This window comes from Haliotis cracherodii, unplaced genomic scaffold, assembly GCF_022045235.1.
Source record: "Haliotis cracherodii isolate W230 unplaced genomic scaffold, xgHalCrac1.p SCAF_5, whole genome shotgun sequence".
NCBI lineage: Eukaryota > Metazoa > Mollusca > Gastropoda > Lepetellida > Haliotidae > Haliotis > Haliotis cracherodii.
In genome coordinates this window covers 5,485,862-5,507,129 of record NW_027266308.1, presented here as the reverse complement: position 1 = coordinate 5,507,129, position 21,268 = coordinate 5,485,862, and the positions used below count along the sequence as shown (strand labels likewise).

Below are 21,268 nucleotides of genomic sequence, written 5' to 3'. Positions count from 1 at the left end.
CATGTTACAGGTTGTTTTATTTCCCTCTATGACCATGCCACCATGTTACAGGGTTGTGTTATTTCCCTCTCTGACCATGCTACCATGTTACAGGTTGTTTTATTTCCCTCTGTGACCATGCCACCATGTTACAGGTTGTGTTATTCCCCTCTCCCACCATGCCATCATGTTACAGGTTGTGTTATTCCCCTCTATGACCCGGCAGCCAAGTGGGCACAGGTGTCCTAGTCGTCTTAGCCGCCGCTATTCGCTGTGCAGAATTGTGTCCCTTGGGCATGCCAGAAACGTATGATTGTGGGTTCGAATCTCGGTTCGCCCCGATTATGTTTCTAGGTTTGTCAGCACCATACCCATGCTCATGGGTTTCAACCGAAGTGGTAAACGTCTAAGACCTGCATCACTTCAGGCTTTCCTCCCACATTAGGCTGACACGCTGTGATATAACTGGAATACTGTTAAAAGCGGAACTAAACCCAACTCACTCACCCTTGCCACCATGTTACAGGTTGTGTTATTCCCCTCCCTGACCATGCCACCATGTTACAGGTTGTGTTATTCCCCTCTTTGACCATGCCGCCATGCTACAGGTTGTGTTATTCCCCTCTCTGACCATGCCACCATGTTACAGGTTGTGTTATTCCCCTCTCTGACCATGCCACCATGCTACAGGTTGTGTTATTCCCCTCTTTGACCATGCCGCCATGCTACAGGTTGTGTTATTCCCCCTCTCTGACCATGCCACCATGCTACAGGTTGTGTTATTCCCCTCTTTGACCATGCACCATGCTACAGGTTGTGTTATTCCCCTGTCTGACCATGCCACCATGCTACAGGTTGTGTTATTCCCCTCCCTGACCATGCCACCATGTTACAGGTTGTGTTATTCCCCTCTTTGACCATGCCGCCATGCTACAGGTTGTGTTATTCCCCTCTCTGACCATGCCACCATGCTACAGGTTGTGTTATTCCCCTCTTTGACCATGCCGCCATGCTACAGGTTGTTTTATTCCCCTGTCTGACCATGCCACCATGCTACAGGTTGTGTTATTCCCCTCTTTGACCATGCCGCCATGCTACAGGTTGTGTTATTCCCCTCTCTGACCATGCCACCATGCTACAGGTTGTGTTATTCCCCTCTTTGACCATGCCGCCATGCTACAGGTTGTGTTATTCCCCTCTCTGACCATGCCGCCATGCTACAGGTTGTGTTATTCCCCTCTCTGATCATGCCACCATGCTACAGGTTGTGTTATTCCCCTCTTTGACCATGCCGCCATGCTACAGGTTGTGTTATTCCCCTGTCTGACCATGCCACCATGCTACAGGTTGTGTTATTCCCCCTCTCTGACCATGCCACCATGCTACAGGTTGTGTTATTCCCCTGTCTGACCATGCCACCATGCTACAGGTTGTGTTATTCCCCTGTCTGACCATGCCACCATGCTACAGGTTGTGTTATTCCCCTCTCTGACCATGCCACCATGCTACAGGTTGTGTTATTCCCCTATCTGACCATGCCACCATGTTACAGGTTGTGTTATTCCCCTCTCTGACCATGCCACCATGTTACAGGTTGTGTTATTCCCCTATCTGACCATGCCACCATGTTACAGGTTGTGTTATTCCCCTCTCTGACCATGCCACCATGTTACAGGTTGTGTTATTCCCCTATCTGACCATGCCACCATGTTACAGGTTGTGTTATTCCCCTATCTGACCATGCCACCATGTTACAGGTTGTGTTATTCCCCTCCCTGACCATGCCACCATGTTACAGGTTGTGTTATTCCCCTATCTGACCATGCCACCATGTTACAGGTTGTGTTATTCCCCTCTCTGACCATGCCACCATGTTATAGGTTGTGTTATCCCCCCTTTATGGCCACAATGTGACATATCTGTATTTGCAGATGAGAACTCTGCGGGCCTGGAGTATGTGGATCTGAGGTTAAACCCCGAGAGGTACACGGGGTACAAGGGAGCATCCCCTCAAAGGATCTGGAGAACCATTTATGAAGAAAACTGTTTCAAGTGAGTGAAGAATATTGGGAAACCTTTAATAGGTCATGGCCCCGCCCCTTTCATGCAAACTAGGGTTATGTATTAATAATGATGAAAGTATGTGATTATGGCTGTCTTTGATAATACAATATGAAGAGATTTATGCTGCCAAATTGCATTGAAAGAATAAGGCTTGAAATCCATGTCTACTGTCTCCACTGTTGGTACAGTTCTATAATGCCACTTGAAGATATTATTTGCTTCCCATGTGGTTTAATTCTAATGTTTAATGTCAATTTTATTGTTTTTTATCAGGCCTCAGTCTAAATATGGATATGGCCCAAACAACAAACTTGCAAGTGAGTATCTCTTAAACATGTCAATACTAAACATGTCATTTGTTGAAATTTTTGAGTACTTGGTCTTATTGATTTAGATGGTTTTAGGGGCAACATTTGATCGTTTCTGTCAGAGGAGGTTTGTATTATGCCAATGAAGATTATAACTGTATATTGATTGTGTATTGACATATTGATTGTGTCTCACGTTGTCTTTGAAGTTTAACTTTAGTAACATTGAAAAACACTGTCTTGACAAACCCTTGCATTTTAATTGTTTATTTTTAAAAATGTAATCAGGGGTTAATTGATTTGTTTTAAAATTATAAGAAATTTTTTCCTTTATTTTCAAATATGTATATCTAACCCTCTGAGTAATGGGTGGACGCAGCTTTTTAGTAATCTAGATCACCCTAATTATTTTGTTAGTTCCATAAGTATCTTGCATGGCAATCCTATAATGCTTATTTAATGAAAATAATAGTTGTAACAATCAAACAGTAACACCTTCCTTTCATTTGTGGAATTGTAAACGGAGATTCTGAAGAATTTTGATGATGATGTTGTTTGTTTTTATAGTTAAAAAGAGTTGATTTTGTTTCACTGTCACCACATTCTTTGTCTGCTAGGTTTTCATCAGTTAGTTAGACCTAGTAAGTTCCATGGGAGGCGTATTTCTTTGTATTTTCTCACATAAAAAATCAGACCAGGGAGATGATAGTTATCTTAGGCCGGTAAAAAATTCTTGTTTCTCATGACTTCAAAATTGGTAGGAAGGGAAGATTTTTTTTATCTTTTATCTTTTATCTTTTAGTAGCTTACAAGTCTAAACAAGTAAACTTGATTCAAATGTACCATTTGTTTGGAGAGCTGGGTCATGGTGACAAGGGTGAAGGTCACTGCCTCACTATGAATGGCATGACGTGCAAAAAGTTGGAATATGGTGCAAGAAATGAAATCTGAAAAAAGTTTATTAGGGTGGGGCAAACTTTTGGGGGTGGTGGGTCCTGAGAAACAAGACATTTATTTTGACAAGCCTTTATGTTCCAACTTTACATTTCTATCAAAATTTAGGGTTATGTTGCTTTAGTTTGACAGTTTGAATCACACATTTGTGGTTTGGGAATTGCTTTCCATCGGGATGATGAGAGTTCAACCAGCTTCCTTGTAGCATCTGACATCTTTGTTACATTCTCGATATCATCACTGCCACCAGAGTTGCAAAACTTTCAAAAATGTATCTCAAACCAGAAGCCCTGTTAAATGTGCTGGGAATTTAGGTGTAATTATGAATATGCAGTCTTTGAATGGCATTTAGAAGTGATACATAAAAGAAAGAGAATTTATGAAGATCAACTTCTTTATTATGAGGAGCACAACATTTTGGAGTATATACTTACTCCTTCATCAGGTGAACCATCAGATGTTCCTTATAAAGAGGGGCGGTCGGGTAGCCTAGTGTTTAAAGCGTTCGCTTGTCACGCCGAAGACCCGGGTTTGATTCCCGACATGGGTACAATGTGTGAAGCCCATCTCTGGTCTCCCCCGCCGTGATATTGCTGGAATATTGCTAAAAGCAGCGTAAAACCATACTCACTCACTCATCCCCCATAAAGAAGTTGACATCCATAAATTCTCTTCCGTATTATGAATATAGGTCATGATTCATGAAATATGTTTGTTTATTTACAAACATTGTGAATAAAAATATTTCTCCCATACTGTGCTTCAATTCACTTTCATGGTCGCCATTATATTAGTAAACAACAGTTATTTGCAAATTCAAACCTATGGGTTGTGGAAAATACGCAAAGCACAGTGAAGAGTTTTGAGTGGTGGTAGTGATAGTATAGAGAGTGGTGGGAAGGAGGATTCGCTGTGAGGAGCTTGTGTAGGACATATAATGTTGGATAGATTAATACTATAGCAACACTAATACCAGCCATGTTTTAAAGGTGGATTCTAATACAGAGTTCACAAGCCCGATGCTGCTCAGTGCACATGTTGGGTAACAAGGCTTGAAATTTACCTTACAAACAAATGGAAAATCTCCTTGGTCTGAGGAAGGGTACTTGTACATAACTTTATAATAAATTCAATTTCGTCATTTGACTTGAGAATATTTTTTGATTCTTCATCTTAATGTGGAACTTTATCTTTGTAAAAAATAGATTCCTTAAAATTCATGTGACTATGTTTATGTCTTCATAACACATACATATTGATTGCCTGGAACTGAATGTAGAGAATACAGTGTACCGGTAATAACATTGTGAACTCATTTGGACAATGGATCCCAAAGAATATTTGAACTTTTCCGATGAATTTTTAGTAATTTGAGCAAGAGCATAAGCAATAGTCACTGATGGGTTAAGTTTCCAAGTTTCTATGTCTTTCTATTGCAGCTTTCCTGATTGGTTTATAAATATAGATTTCAAGACTGGATCAGGCTATTGTTATTATGATTATGATTATTATTATTATTATTATTACAACATCACTTAAAAAATCAACTGGTAAAAAAAGAAATTCCTAAACAATGTTTTAAAACAGTAACAAATCTCTATTTCCAGATTGTTGCTTTTTTACAATCTTATAATAACAATAATGCTTTGTATAACAATTCTTTGCATCTTTTAAGGGACCGGTCATTTATTAAAGGTGGGCGTGTGTGCATATGTGTGCGTCCCTATTCAGGGAGGGTCATGGAAAAACTGTATTAGGATATGGGGGGGGGGGAGGGGGGGAAGGGGAACCCAAAGATATGACAACCTTAAGGGGAGCGTAACTATTTTCAGTACATCAGCACATAAAAAACCTCTGACTTCTACCCCAGCCCTGGTATAATTGACCGGTCCCTTTGAATTATCTTTACGCTTCAGAGGCCAGATCCAGTCTTAATATTGACGCTTTTAGTTTGACTGGTTATTATAGTGACTAGTTTCCTAGTTGCTTCTCCAGCTTATTGCATGCCCCTTGTGTTCTAACAGTCTAACCAGCCTCTTATGTTGTTTAATTACAGAACAGCCTTATGAAGGTAACTTGTGGTTTAGTGTTCGTTGTATGTGTTGCTACATTGTATCGTTAGTCACTTGTCTGAGACGTTGTCATGGTAATCAGTCTAATACTGGTTGATGGTGCTTGTGGTAGGATTGGTAGAAAGTGGGAATAGGACAATATTAATATTCTATATAAATATTAAAATATATTTTTGCAATAGAAGTGCTTTAACACATTCTAGTATATGTTATTTGACGGTTGTGGCTTATTACACAATGTGCATGAATTCATCTCATTGTATATTTAGGCCTGTGAAGAGCTGGGGTAGAATTGGTCTTCAGCAACCAATGCTTGCCGTAAAAGGAGACTATGCTTGTCGTAAGAGCAACTAATGGGATCGGTTGGTCAGACCCACTGATGTGGTTGATGCATGTCATTGTATCCCGTTTGTGGATCGATGCTCATGTTGTCAATCACTGGATTTTCTGGTCCAGACCCGATTATTTACAGACCACCATCATATTGATCTAATATTGCTGAGTGCGGCATTAAACAACAAACAAACAGATATTGTATGTTTAAAAGCATTGCCATGGTTACTAATCATCCATTTTGAATCAAGAGCTTCAAAATTATCAGGACAAGTACCTGTTGCTTACAGTATTGCTTGAATGAATGTAAACAGGATGTTTAGTTTTGTCAAATAACGTCTTTATCTCCTCGATTGACCAGAAAAAACGTACATGAGTGGCGGAGTCATGACTAAATATGTTTACTTTTTCAGAAATGAAAAGTGACAAGGAAAAACAAATGTTCTGTTTATCATGTTTATTATATGTTTATCTCCTGAGCCAACTCGGAAAACTTTGCAGAACAGATTATTTCACTCCAGTGAAATAACAGGTTTATATTTTCAGACAACTGTAGTATTTAAAAATATATTAGGTGGTCTAAGTCGCCGCAATTCGCTGTGCAGAGTTGAGTCGCTTGGACATGCCAGAAACCTATGATTGTGGGTTCGAATCCCGGTCCCGTCGATTATGTTTTTAGGTTTGTCAGCACCATACCCGTGCTCGTGGGTTTCACAAAAGTTGTAAGCATCTGAGACCTGCATCACTTCGGGCTTTCCTCCCACATTAAGCTGACACGCTGCAATATAACTGGAATACTGTTAAAAGCGGCATTAGACCCATCTCACTCACTCACTCACTCACTCACTCACTCACTCACTCACTCACTCACTCCTATTGACCAATCACAATCCATTCTAATATCCCTTGTCATATGCTTCAAACAAAATGGCGGCGCCCATCTATCTGATTGATAATCAAGATCATTATTCTAATAAAATGGGTCTTACCTCGCGAAAGGGCATCAACTCACTTGAGCACCTTGATTAAAAACATGAAAAGATTAGCAAAACATGTGTCGACGCCCACTTGACGAGAGACATGATTTACAAACCCTGCAGTCGACCGAAATCTGCATGTTGAAATCCATGTTGTTTACGAACCGGATGTCTAGTTGGTTACACAATTTTGATTGAGCTATGCATAGACTCATTAGTCCAGCCAAATGTAACTCAGGAATTCCAGCCTAGTTCGGCAAGGGTGGAAACAGGGTCCCGTTCCTCAAAGCGATCTTAGCGCTAAGGTGATCGTAAGTCCCATATTTTAACATAGGCTTACGATCATCGTAGAGCTGAGATCGCTTTGTGGAACGGGGCCCTGGACTTTTATAGTCAGTTAACTCTCTTGCCTCGGGAAGATAGGACAGCCTTTTCCCAGCTCAAGGTTGACAAGTAATATGATCCATACTTGCAACATGTTGTTTAGTTCATTACTGATGCTGACTGGGACTTGATGATTTCAAATATTGGTGATACACTTCACAATCCATACCACAGCACCATAGCACCTGGACTGGTATTCTTGTAAGCTAAAGATTTTCTACTGTTCTACTGATACAATCTTTAAGTGAATGCATGGTGCTCTGTGTTTTTAACTAACTGTTAAAATGTTTTTGTGTGACTTTACATTGAAATTGTGTGCATTTTCTCTTCATTTCTTTCGGGGGGCACGGGTGGCCCAGTCGTCTAAGGCGCCGCGATTCGCTGTGCAGAGTTGCGTCCCTTGGGCACGCCAGAAACGTATGATTGTGGGTTCGAATCCCGGTTAGCCCCAATTATGTTTCTAGGTTTGTCAGCACCATACCCATGCTCGTAGGTTTCACCGAAGTGGTAAACGTCTGAGACCTGCATCACTTCGGGCTTTCCTCCCACATTAACCTGACACGCCGTGATATAACTGGAATAAAACCCAACTCACTCACTCACTCACTCAGTGAGACCTCACTTATATCACCGGACATGGACATAATAATAACAAACTTGCAGTTATTTGCGTGTTTATTTGTTATTATTATCAGTTACATAGCCCTGTGCTTATACAGACTTCAAATGGCCAGATACCCTACCAAACATAATTTTCATCAACATTAAGACACACTTGCTCCTGTCAACACACTTGCATCCCTGCATATCTTTGAATGTAGCACTGAATGCATACTTGAGTGTTTCCGATAAATAATTAACAAAGTGATTAATAATATTTGCTTTTGAGAAATTTGAATACGCGTTAAGTTGAAATGAAATTAATTTTTATTTAAAAAAATGGTCAAATCCTGTTTTTGTGATGTTGCTGATGATATTCTAGGAAATAATTTGAATGATTATGTTTCCATTATTCACGTTTTGAATATTGCCTCTGCATGATGCTTGGTTGTCAACAAAGTACTGTGATATGTAATGTAATCTGTAACCTACACTGTTGTAAGGCTTGTCGACCCATGAACATCCAGGGTAGAATAGGTCTTCAGCAACCCATGCTTGCCGTAACAGGCGACTGTGCTTGTCGTAAGAGGTGACTAACGGGATTGGGTGGCCAGGCTCGCTGACTTGGTTGATGCATGTCATCGTATCCCAATTGCGTGGATCGATGCTCATGATATCAATCACTGGATTGTCTGGTCCACACTCGATTATTCACAGACCGCCGTCATATAGCTGGAATATTGCTGAGTGCGGTGTTAAACAAAAAACAAATAAACAAAAGGTAAGGCTTGTTGTTCTGTTAATTGGAATATGATATATGATGTGACTTTATTGAAACAGAAGTAGATAGGCGCCGACCAGAGATATGTTCATGATGATACATACAGCCTGTTACCATTTCACAAGAGTATCTTAGTACTTCGTGTCTGGAATAATCCTTTCTCCCATCAATTCAGCCGGGATGGAGAGCCCTGATGTAGGTAGCTCATCTTGAAAGTTGCAGGCTCGCTGTTGTAAATACATGCTAGAATTGATTAATTATCATGTTTCAGAAGGTTTGGGATTCTGGTTAGAATAAGTCCCTAGGATCAGGTGGTGAGGTGATGATGGCTGATGGAGTGCCATCATACCCCGATGGCATGAATTGTTGTTGGCAATATCAACCCCTAGATTGTCTGGTCCAGACTCGATTGTTTACAGATTACTGTCATATGGCATTCAAGACCAAACAAACAAACATCCAGTATGGGGTCCTTTTCCACACAGCATCAACATACCACAAGTGACCCGTGAAGATCCGGGGTAGATCCGGGGGAGATCCGGGGTAGAATTGGTCTTCCGCAACCCATGTTTCATGTAAAAGGCAACCATGCTTGACAGAAGAGGCGACTAACGGGATTGGTTGGTCAGGCTCACTGATTTAATTGATGCATGTCATCGATCCCAATTGCATGGATCGATGCTCATGATACTAATCATTGAATTGTCTGGTCCAAACTCGATTATTTACAGACCGCCGTCATATAGCTGGAATATTGCCGAGTGTGGCGTTAAACAACAAACCAACCAACCATCATGAGTCTATGATGATGTAGAAGAGTTATGATAGCTGTGAAATGTGCCCTGTGCACAATTTCACACATAGTTTCCTAACACTCTTAACAAGGAATATTCCCTGGTTGACTGTCTTAACATGGTGTTTTCAGGTTACAATATTACCATATACGACGTAATAAGCGCCCCGCTCTAATAAGCGCCCACGGCGATATTTGTTAATATATTGGCTAGTGAACAATCTCAATTAGCACCCCTTCCGATCAATGAAAACAAGACTTATTTATTCATGTATAATACGCATTCGTGTGTTATATGCACCCTTAATTATGAGCAATTAAATCCTGGAAAAATATATATGTCGTATATAAACATTTCAGGTTGTCAGCATAAACCACGAAATTTATTAACTTTTAACTCTAACCAAAATGATATTCTAATAAGAGCCCCCCATTTCTTATTTTGAGAGCGCCCAGGGCGCTTATTACGTCAAATACGGTACTTACTAACAATAGTAATCCTTTGTGAATGTGCCTACTTCAGATGCTTGCTTCATTTTCCTATGCTAATGAGTTTGTGGCAGTCTATGCCTTCTAGCCCGACATTTTACAACACCTTGCCTTCAAACTAGTGGTTGAAGTCACAGACTTATATGTCAGCATGATTTGCCAGGAAGCATGGTAGAATGGGTTGAAAAATAAACAAATAAATAGACATAGAATCATGATAATTATGGCTTTGAAGGGCCAGTATGTCGACGTTTCTTAAGCATTGTTTGCTAACAATAGCTCAATAGCTGATATTCAGCGAGAGAAGTTTCTGCTCCAGTGAACACACCATAGGTGTAACCTTTGCAGGTGAGCAGATTTTTCTCTTGTTTGTAAACAAACGCTCTTCTTCTGAAATAAGGGCCAAGTGCAAACCTTATTTTGCGCTTTACACATTTTTTTGCATATTAATATAGATACGTTACTACCTATGCAACAGTGATGTTCATGGCACTATAGCTTTACACATCAAGTGGCCATGTCGCTAGCTCTCCGTAGGGCTTCAGTGACAGCGCTTGGAGCCGTACAACCAAAGGGTAAATATACCAATAGAAAGAGGTTTTCACCTTTTAGGATATTTTCTCAATGAAAGTATATCAGATGAAAGACATATGCAATGTCTTAAATGGACAGTATGACATGTGACGATGTTAGGTACTAGGCTGGCCACAAGGAACTCTAGGTAGGAGAGTGATTTGCAACGTGATTGGTTTCATACGACCAAGTCATAAATAATGTTAACTAGGCTTTGATGAAGACTATCTTCTAATCCAATCAGGCTGGCAAATAGTATTTCGTAACTCATTCCTAAGAAAAACACTTGAGCTTTTTCTTCAGTTTGCCTCTAATAGAATCATGACCGAAGCTCGTGATTCTTTGCTTTGACGGCTTCACTGTGAGAAAGTCTATTTTTTTGGTTTGAGAATCATGATTTATAAGCATAAAGAAACGTCGACATACTGGCAGTTTAAGTGTTCACTCTAACCAACTGAGCCACATCCAAAGAGAGTTAGAGTCAAGGCTAGGGCTGGGATGAGTCCAAATTTACCCACCCCGGGTACCCACCCCCCTATTACCTGACCCTACCCGGGTACCCACTGTAGGTCTCAGGAGATGTTTTAAAATGTCCGATTGGGAACATTTTTAGCATAGCCCTGGCAAAATGTATTTAGATACATGTATTAAACAATCTGGTCATTCATACAATGAAGTTGAATTAGCCTAAGTTATATCTTTATTCAACCATATGAAAAATCAGAAGGAATGGGTGCAGAGTCAGAAAGAAATGCAAACATTAGTGACTTGTAGTGTAACCATAGTTCAAGAAATTTTTTGTCATTAAACAATATGTCACGTGACTAACCAGGGGTCTGGGTAGTCCTGTGGGTACCCGGGTCCTACTCAGTACCCACCCAACCCGGGTACCCGTCCCAGCCCTTGTCAAGGCCATCATGAGGGAAGCAACTCTGAACTTTCTCTTATTGCAATGTAGCAGAATCTGCCTGAATCACACTCTTATGAAATTGATTTGTTATGCTAGTTTAGACATGTTAGACATGAGTCTGCATTATGTATTAATGTCTGTCAGTTGATAAGATCAAGAAATGTTTTATATGCTACATGTGCTATGAAAGGGAGCAGTCGGATAGCCTAGTGGTTAAAGGGTTCGCTCGTCACGCCGAAGACCTGGGTTCGATTCCCGACATGGGTACAATGTGTGAAGCCCATTTCAGGTGTCCCCTGCCGTGATATTGCTGGAATATTGCTAAAAGCGGCGTAAAACCATACTCAATCTCTCACTATGAAACAGGGCGGTGGGCTAGCCTAGCCGTTAAAGCGGTCACTTATCACGTCAAAGACCTGAGTTCGGTCTTCCACAAAGGTACAATGTGTGAAGCCTATTTCTGCAGTCCCCACCTTGATATTGATGGAATAATGCTAAAATGTAAAACCCAAGTCACTCACCCACAAGAAACATGTTTGTTGTACACTGAAAAAATAAAGAGTTAGGAATCATGAATTTTTTGGGGGTATTGTTTTGTAGTGATGACTGAGTACACAATATTATAAAAATATCCCCAACATATTGATGATCCCTGACTTTTTTGTCCAGTTTTTTTACCCAGTCCGGTTTAAAATCTATTCTTTTGTTTTTAATTGATAAATTCGCTCAGAAGTGCTTTAACCATAAAATGGATCTTGTTTTGACATAACTCGCAATTGAGTACAGTCTAGTATTGACAGATTCCACACTATTTCACACATATCAGATATTACCACATGTAATTGTCTATGACTCACAACTATTGGTGGGGGGGTATAGCACCTGCTGGTATTAATGGACAAGATTACATGTAGAAAATATCGAATTCTGCTTAAATGGAGTTCATGTATTGAAATGTTTGTGACAATTTATTGTTGTTGATCATTCAACTGGCAAGTGTTCTGTGCACATAAACCAATAACACATGGATACTATTGTCTGTATTGACAACCATTGATTTAGCAACGCTTGAGTTTTTTCTATAGCTTCTTTATCAATAATTTACGAACGCCAAAGAAAACCTTTCTTCTTTTTCTTTTGAATAAATATATCTTAAAGTTTCCATTTTGTACCTAATTTGCATTTTTAGAAAAAATACCAAAAAAATTCTAAATCTTCAAATGCTGAAATTTGTTAATATTAATTGTGGATTGCTAAACCTAGTTGTAGTTATGGAAAAACTGTAGAATAACTTCACACTAGTGAAGTTTTGCCACAAACATAATTGAACCAGGTGAACTACAGGTCCTCTTAACTGGGGCAATGTGTCACTTGATACATGCAAAGCAGTCTTTGTAATGCCGACCGCCTCCGTGGTCTAGTGGAAGAGCATCCACCCGGAGAGCGGAAGGTCCGGGGTTTTTATCCCCGACCGCGTCATACCAAAATGTTAAAAGATGGTACTTGTTGTTACCCTGTCTGGTGTTTTGTCTGGGGCGAAAACAAGGACTGGTCGGCTCGGAGTCAGTATACTGTGTCTGAGTGGGGTATTCATGTTAAACTGCGGCATGGTATCTCAGTGAGCTAGCACTATAAATCGGCATCAGTCCGGACTAGTACAAACAGACACACACACGTACAAGCACGTCGCTATATAAGTGCAATAATCTTAGGCGCGACACTAAACCCCATTTCGCCTCACCTCACCCTTGTAATGCAAGGTACATTATTTGAAACAAGCCCACTTATCAGACGAAAGCTTGTGGATTGTGAAAAATGTATGTGGCATGTGATGTCATCATGGTTTAATGTTGTTTAGTGTTTTGATTGTTGGATATGAGAATGTTTTGTTTTCTTCATTGTTTCATCCTGTTAATGATATTGTATATGGTGAATCTTGGTAGGACTAACACCTGCGAGCCTGCATATTGATGCTGCTGCTGCTGCTCTGTGATGGTGCAGTTTATAGCAGTGTGTGGACATGGCGGATGACGGAGACGTGAGTTGAGCTTTGTGTGTACTTGCAGACATGTGCCTGGAGAAGCGAGCCTTCTACCGTATGGTGTCCGGGCTTCATACCAGCATCAACATCCACCTGTGTGCAGAGTACCTGTTCCCATGTGAGTCACATTATCTTGTATGTGAGTCATGCATTATCTTGTATGTGAGTTATGCATTATTCTGTATGTGAGTCACATTATCCTGTATGTGTGTCATGCATTATCCTGTATGTGAGTCATGCATTATCTTGTATGTGAGTCATGCATTATCTTGTATGTGAGTCATGCATTATTCTGTATGTGAGTCATGCATTATCTTGTATGTGAGTTATGCATTATTCTGTATGTGAGTCACATTATCCTGTATGTGTGTCATGCATTATCCTGTATGTGAGTCATGCATTATTCTGTAAGTGAGTCATGCATTATTCTGTAAGTGAGTCATACATTATCTTGTATGTGAGTTATGCATTATTCTGTATGTGAGTCACATTATCCTGTATGTGTGTCATGCATTATCTTGTATGTGCGTCATGCATTATTCTGTAAGTGAGTCATGCAATATTCTGTAAGTGAGTCATGCATCATCCTGTGTGTGACATGCTTTATCCTGTATGTGAGTCATGCATTATCTTGACAGTGAGTCAGATGTCATGCATTATGTATGTGTGTTAAAGCTGTGTTGACATGAGACATTTTGTACCTGTAGCGATCGGTTACCAAGTCAAGTAAAGCTTTGTTGACATGAGACATTTTTTACCTGTAGCGATCGGTTACCAAGTCAAGTATAGCTGTGTTGACATGAAACATTTTGTACCTGTAGCGATCGGTTACCAAGTCAAGTAAAGCTGTGTTGACATGAGACATTTTGTACCTGTAACGATCGGTTACCAAGTCAAGTAAAGCTGTGTTGACATGAGACATTTTGTACCTGTAGCGATCGGTTACCAAGTCAAGTATAGCTGTGTTGACATGAGACATTTTGTACCTGTAGCGATCGGTTACCAAGTCAAGTAAAGCTGTGTTGACATGAGACATTTTGTACCTGTAGCGATCGGTTACCAAGTCAAGTTAAGCTGTGTTGACATGAGACATTTTGTACCTGTAGCGTTTGGTTACCAAGTCAAGTAAAGCTGTGTTGACATGAGACATTTTTGTACCTGTAGCGATCGGTTACCAAGTCAAGTTAAGCTGTGTTGACATGAGACATTTTGTACCTGTAGCAATCGGTTACCAAGTCAAGTTAAGCTGTGTTGACATGAGACATTTTTTAGCTGTAGCGTTTGGTTACCAAGTCAAGTAAAGCTGTGTTGACATGAGACATTTTGTACCTGTAGCGTTTGGTTATGGAGATGCTGAGTGGGGTCCCAACATGGAGGAGTTCAGGCAGAGGTTTGACCCCAAGACATCTGACGGGGAGGGACCACAGAGACTGAAGAACCTCTACTTCACGTACCTGGTGGAACTGAGGGCGCTGGCTAAAGCTGCTCCCTACCTGTTGGAGGTAAGATGAAGTAGCAGACTCGTTAGCGTTCACGTACCTGGTGGAACTGAGGGCGCTGGCTAAAGCTGCTCCCTACCTGTTGGAGGTAAGATGAAGTAGCAGACTCGTTAGCGTTCACGTACCTGGTGGAACTGAGGGTGCTGGCTAAAGCTGCTCCCTACCTGTTGGAGGTAAGATGAAGTAGCAGACTCGTTAGCATTCACGTACCTGGTGGAGATGGGGGCACTCCCTACCTGTTGGAGGTAAGATGAAGTAGCAGACTCGTTAGTGTTCACACACCTGGTGGAGTTGGGGGCACTCCCTACCTGTTGGAGGTAAGATGAAGTAGCAGACTCGTTAGTGTTCACACACCTGGTGGAGTTGGGGGCACTCCCTACCTGTTGGAGGTAAGATGAAGTAGCAGCAGACTTGTTAGCGTTCACATACCTGGTATGTTTTACCGGTATTAGCCATAGGGGAAAGGATGTTAAAAAATATGTTTGCATTTAGCCTCACTGAAAAATAGAAATGTACAGAATATTTGTTTTGTTTTTGTCAAATAACATGTTTACCTCACTGAGCGACCTTAAAAGTTCTATGTTAAAGAGTGTCACAGCAGTAAATGACTATGTAAAATAAACTTATTTGATACGAAAAGCCAAATGGTTTTTTTTATCAATAAATTCCATGTGAGCAAATCCACACCTACTTGTTCTGATTGATGTCCCTTAACAGGATATCATTCATTGCGTTGATGGATTTTAGATAAAGCATTTATTTACAGACTCACTAACATCGGAGGTATTTGCACTAATGTACTGAAAATAATTTCCTCCAATAATCTGTCATATTTTTGGACGACCCTCTTCATGTCCAGGTACATTTTTTCATGATACTCCTGAAATATGTGTATTATATTTTATGACCCTCCCCAAAACAGGCCCTTGAAGATCTGGGGTAGAATAGGTCTTCAGCAACCCATGCTTGCCGTAAAAGGCGACTATGCTTGTCGTAAGAGTTGACTACGCTTGTCGTAAAAGGCGACTAACAGGATCGGGTGGTCAGGATCACTGACTTGTTTGGGGCCTGTCATCGATCCCAATTGCGTGGATCGATGTTCATGATGTAAATCACTGGATTGTCGATTATTTACAGACCACCGTCATATAGCTGGAATATTGCTGAGTGCAGTGTAAAACAACAAACCAAACCAAATCCCCAAAACTTTTGGGTGACCCTCCAATTTCTCCCCCCATGACAAATTGCCAATCCCTTACCAAGCCAGATAGAATATCACTTCTCTCTCACAGTAGGATATATCATTTTGCAGGAAGAATTCTTCACTGGAAATGACGAGGAAGATGAAGGAACAAAACGAGGAGTGGAAGATCTGCTCACGGTCATCAAGTGAGATGTTTTGCAGTCATTTCCTCTTTCAGAAACATTTCCCCTTTCATAAAAACTTGTTCCCTGTATGATTAGTTGCAAATTCCTGTGATTTGATCTTTTGTGGCTATTCTATGAAAGTGTATGGCAGATAGAAGGCCTAGTTGTGATTGTAAAGAGTTGTCTCCCTTGGGTGTGCCAGAAGCCTGTGATTGCAGGTTTGAATCCCAAATTTGCCCTGTTTATGTTTATTGGTATGTCTCCCTACCCTTGCTTTGGGGTTTAACTGAAATGGTAAATGTTTTAGACCTGCATCACTTTGAAACTTTCCTCCCACGTTAAGCTGACCAGCCGTGATATAACTGAAACACTGTTCAAAGCGGAGTTAAACCCAACTTATTCACTGTAAAGGTGATATGTTGGTGTGACATTATATGCTTGTCACAGTAATTGTAATATTAATGATTTTTGATATTACCAACAGATCCTTTAACGACCACTTTGATGAGAGTAAGCTGTTTGCTGGAGAGCCTAATGAAGCAAGGAAACTTAAGGTAGGTAAAGAATTAATCTGGCATATACTGTAAATCTTGATATTAACGCGAGCGTGAATTGAATGCGAAAAATGCGAGTGGCCTTTGCTCGCATTATTAAACATCGCATTTATATCAACAAGAAGACATTTTGGATAGCAGAAATACCAACTTAGACATACGCTGAAAACAAACAACTATGTATTCCACATCACTGTTTATTGAGTAGCTTACTTACTTTGGAGATTAGCACTAGTTACAAGTATATAAACAATGTCATTTAAACACTAATTACCTCCTGTGAATTGTCACTGCTGGGGTCACTGGGGTCACGCAACAGTGTCTTTGTTCTCTGCGACTGCATCAAAGGCTGACATGAAGGTTACAGGCCGGCAAAGCCACATTTCGAAAATAGATAGCCCAAATTGATGTGGCTCTCGCGGCAATGGTTATGGTTGCGTGATTGTATAATGTGGCTCTCGCGGCTATGCTGTCAAAACATGCTTTGTGATTCTAACAGGTTACCGTATATAACAAAACAAGTCTTGTTTTCTCATTTATTATTCAACAAGGATAACATATTCATCAAAACTTTACATTGATGAATATGAATAGCATATGAATATCATAATGGATTTAATGTCATTACTGCATTACTGCAATACGTGCATCGATTGCCTTGTACTTCTTTCTTCGTGAAGGTTCTCACCGCTGGTGAGAGAGTCTCAGGACTGCAATCTCTTTGAGTGACTGCTCTCGCTGAAATAGCTTCACTACCTCGTAGATGTTCGGGTGGCACTTCTTGGCAAGTTTCTTTATCTTGTTGTGCCACCCTTCCAGGGGATTGTTGGTACGGTGGCCTTGGTTTTCGAAATGGTTCCAAATCTCTGGCATGAAGGCCCCTCCTTGAACCCAACTGGTTGTCACATAGTCCATGAAGGCAGTCACTTTAGGGCCAGCAGGAAAGTCAGCAATGGCATCAAGCCACACATCATCCACTTTGTCACGAGGTACTAGAGGGAGGGCAGCAGCTCTTCTCACCAGCTTCTTCACCTCCTCATCTTCCTTATAGTCCATCACCAGACCTTCTTTCTGCACCCTCCTCCAGATACATTGGGTGAAGTGAAAGAAACACCCTCTAACTAATGTCCCAGGAAATACATCAGTCACGGCATTGTGAGCTGCACGTTCAAAGTCCAACTGAATTGTAAGTGGGGCAAACTCTAGACCTCCTCTACTAGCAAAATCGCATAGGTACTGAAACATGTTGACATAACACTCTTTTGTTCGATTGGACAACAAACAGTAAACTAATGGAAACATATGGCCAAACACCTCAGCATGTAAACAATAAATCTGATCAAACAACTTGGGACAGGCATAAAATATACCATCACAAAATACAATGTCTGCAGTACACAAATGTTCAATGTTCTTGTCTGTAGTGAAGATGAGGATGTCGTCACTAACACGGTGTAGGAACTGGTCGCCTCCCTCAGTCTGGGAGTATTAAATTAGGAGTATAATTAAAATGTGGGACACTCATATACAGGTATCGGTAATCGGATTAATTAATTACCCGCTAGAATAGGTGAAATGCACTCAGCTGAAAATGTGGCTCTACCGGCAATAGCCATTTCTGAAATGTGGCTCTCCCGGCTAGACACCGACATGAACCAGTGCGCATGTATTGTTTTAGCTGAAGTACTCTACCCAGCGCTAATAAGCGGTGCGATTTGGTGTGTGATTGGATTAATGTAAGGTTGGATTAAGGTGAGGATTCTCCTGTAAACCTCACAGAGGACATTTTGTTTAGATATAAATCCACTGATGCTTGAGAGGAGGGGGTGTCACAAAAAAATCCTAATACTTACCGACTCCCTAAGTGGACTGCAAGCCCTCCAAAAATACCAAAAACTGACCTAAATTAATTATTCAAATACTTAAAAGCTCCAACGACCTAACTAAGGCAGGCAAACAAATAACCTTCTTGTGGATACCCGCCCACGTAGGAATATACGGTAATGAAAACGCCGATAAAGCAGCTAAACTATCCCTCAAAATCCCAGAAACAAGCTTAAACTTACCCATCTCAAAATCAGAAATTAAAAGTGTTAACAAGCAAAAAATCACCAAAAAATGGCATAACCTATATCTAAACTTAAATAGCCAAATCAAAAAAGTGCTTAGCAAACCACTAGCCAAACCAAAAATTCTCCATCCATAAAAAAAAATCGACAGAGTAATCACTTAACTCCAAACAGGACACACCAACCTAAATAACCACCTAAAAAAAATTAAAAAACACACTACAGGTAACTGCCCACACTGCAAACAACCAGAAACCCCAGAACACGCACTCATCCACTGCACACACTACCTAACACATCGAACCGCATTACAAACCACCCTCAATCTAAACAAGGCTCTCACTCTAGAAGCAATACTAAACCCACAAAATAAACTAGAAAACTTCAAGGCCTTAGGCGTATTCTTAATCAAAACGGAACTAATAAAACGCATCTAAAAACACAATAACCTACCAAATCAAAATCAAATAAACAAACAAACATCCACCATACCCAACTCCCTTAGTTCTCCTCCCCAACCCCTTCGGCATCTATTCCAAATCTCAAAATTCCCAAATTCTATATAAGCAACCCCTAAACCACCCTCTTGGGTTGCACAGACCACTTTCGCCCCTTTCGGAAACACATTAAATGGCCTGGCCGGGCCCGTGTGCGAAATACGCATCAGTCGGAAAGCGCACGTTAAATCTCCAAAGTAAGTAAGTAATTTAGGAGGGGGTGTCGCATTCATATTGAGTCACATTTTTGGCTAGGGGCCAGCGGTCGCATTCTTTTGGAGACGCATTAATTTCACGTTTTACAGTACATAAAGGAAGTTCTTGTAGAAGTAGTATGGAGGACTTCAGAAGCCACCTTCACCCATCAATTTGCCCTGAAGGTTGTTAGAGGTGACTGAATGGATCGGGTGGTCAGGTTCAGTGGATTGTGGCGTGCATTGTTACTCATGATATCACCAGATTGTCTCGCCCGGGAACGATTATTTACAGGCTGCTGGAATATGCTCTAACACACATGCTCCAAAATGTGCGGAAGCTGCAACTGTTATTCACACAATGTTGTTTCTAAAATTTGAAGACAAAATTTCATTAAGATTTTCGACAATATTTCCTTGGCAGCCATAATGAAAATACTATTTTCCCCATTTCTTCATAATTCTTTATGAAATATTCATGCTGTTGTTGAATCCAAATATAGTTTTACGTATTATTGTTTATCCTGGTTAATTATGCATGACTCACATACAAGATAATGCATGACTCACATAATAATTATCAGGTGAGCTACAGATGCTAAGGGCTTGTGACTGTCTTGTTATCCCACGCCACGAAGTGTAAGGGGGATATAAGAATGGCGCTGTCCGTCCTTCCGTCCGTTCATCCATCCGACCGTCATGTTCCGTTTCCGGAGCAGAACTAAAAAATCATGAGAGATATCTTAACCAAACTTAGATACATCTAGTACTGTTGCCTTTTGATAGTTTGGGATTTTTGAACAAAATATTTTTCAAGATTTCATGGCAACGACTTTGACTTAAACTGAAAATGGCGTTAGTGCTCCTTTCTTGAGCAGATCTTGAAAACTGTATATTTCTTCGCCAAACTTGGCTCATAGATAGGTCTCGTGGAAAACTGTTGCCTTTTGATAGTTTGAGATTTTTTACAAATTATTTTTCGAGTTTCCATAGCAACGACTTTGACTTAAACTGAAAAGTGCTGTAGTGCTTGTTTCCGGAGCAGATCTTGAAAATTATACAATATTTCTTGCCTTGCATACAACCGAACATGTCAGATTGGCGGGGGGATATGAGTTTTTCGTGCTTGTTGTAGGAGGAGTTCCGCATGCACTTCAGGAACATCTCTCACATCATGGACTGTGTGGGGTGTGACAAGTGCAGGCTGTGGGGCAAGCTTCAGATCCAGGGGATGGGCACCGCCCTCAAGATCCTCTTCTCCGGGGACACCATTGGCCCTATGTCCACAGTCAATGCCAGCAGCAAACGCAACTTCCAGCTCACCAGGTCCGAGATTGTGTCACTCTTCAATGCATTTGGAAGGTAAGTCACTGTTTGACTGGGCAGTACTTGGCTTCATGTACTGATAGTGTTAGGAAGTATTGGCAGTGTCATGACAGTGTTAGGGAGTTTGGCAGTGTCATTACAGTGTTAGGAAGTTTTGGCAGTGTTTGGAGTTCATGTCATGGCAGTGTTAGGAAGTATTGGCAGTGTCATGGCAGTGTTAGGGAGTTTGGCAGTGTCATTACAGTGTTAGGAAGTTTTGGCAGTGTTTGGAGTTCATGTCATGGCAGTGTTAGGAAGTATTGACAGTGTTTGGAGCTCATGTCATGACAGTGTTAGGACGTATTGGCAGTGTTTGGAGTTCATGTAATGGCAGTGTTAGGACGTATTGGCAGTGTCATGACAGTGTTAGGAAGTATTGACAGTGTCATGACAGTGTTAGGAAGTATTGACAGTGTTTGGAGCTCATGTAATGACAGTGTTAGGACGTATTGGCAGTCTCATGA

At 40.8% G+C, this 21,268-nt stretch overlaps 1 protein-coding gene across 1 annotated transcript in view; it reads left to right on the top strand.

The window, feature by feature from the left end:
• The window catches only part of LOC139442783 (ERO1-like protein beta), a 49,197-nt gene that overhangs the window by 26,346 nt on the left and 1,583 nt on the right, over positions 1–21,268 (top strand). The window contains exons 7-13 of the mRNA XM_071223674.1: positions 1,911–2,031; positions 2,317–2,360; positions 13,284–13,376; positions 14,594–14,760; positions 16,070–16,146; positions 16,610–16,679; positions 20,575–20,801. Coding sequence (XP_071079775.1) covers positions 1,911–2,031; positions 2,317–2,360; positions 13,284–13,376; positions 14,594–14,760; positions 16,070–16,146; positions 16,610–16,679; positions 20,575–20,801 — 799 coding nt within the window. The remainder of the gene's footprint in view (positions 1–1,910; positions 2,032–2,316; positions 2,361–13,283; positions 13,377–14,593; positions 14,761–16,069; positions 16,147–16,609; positions 16,680–20,574; positions 20,802–21,268) is intronic.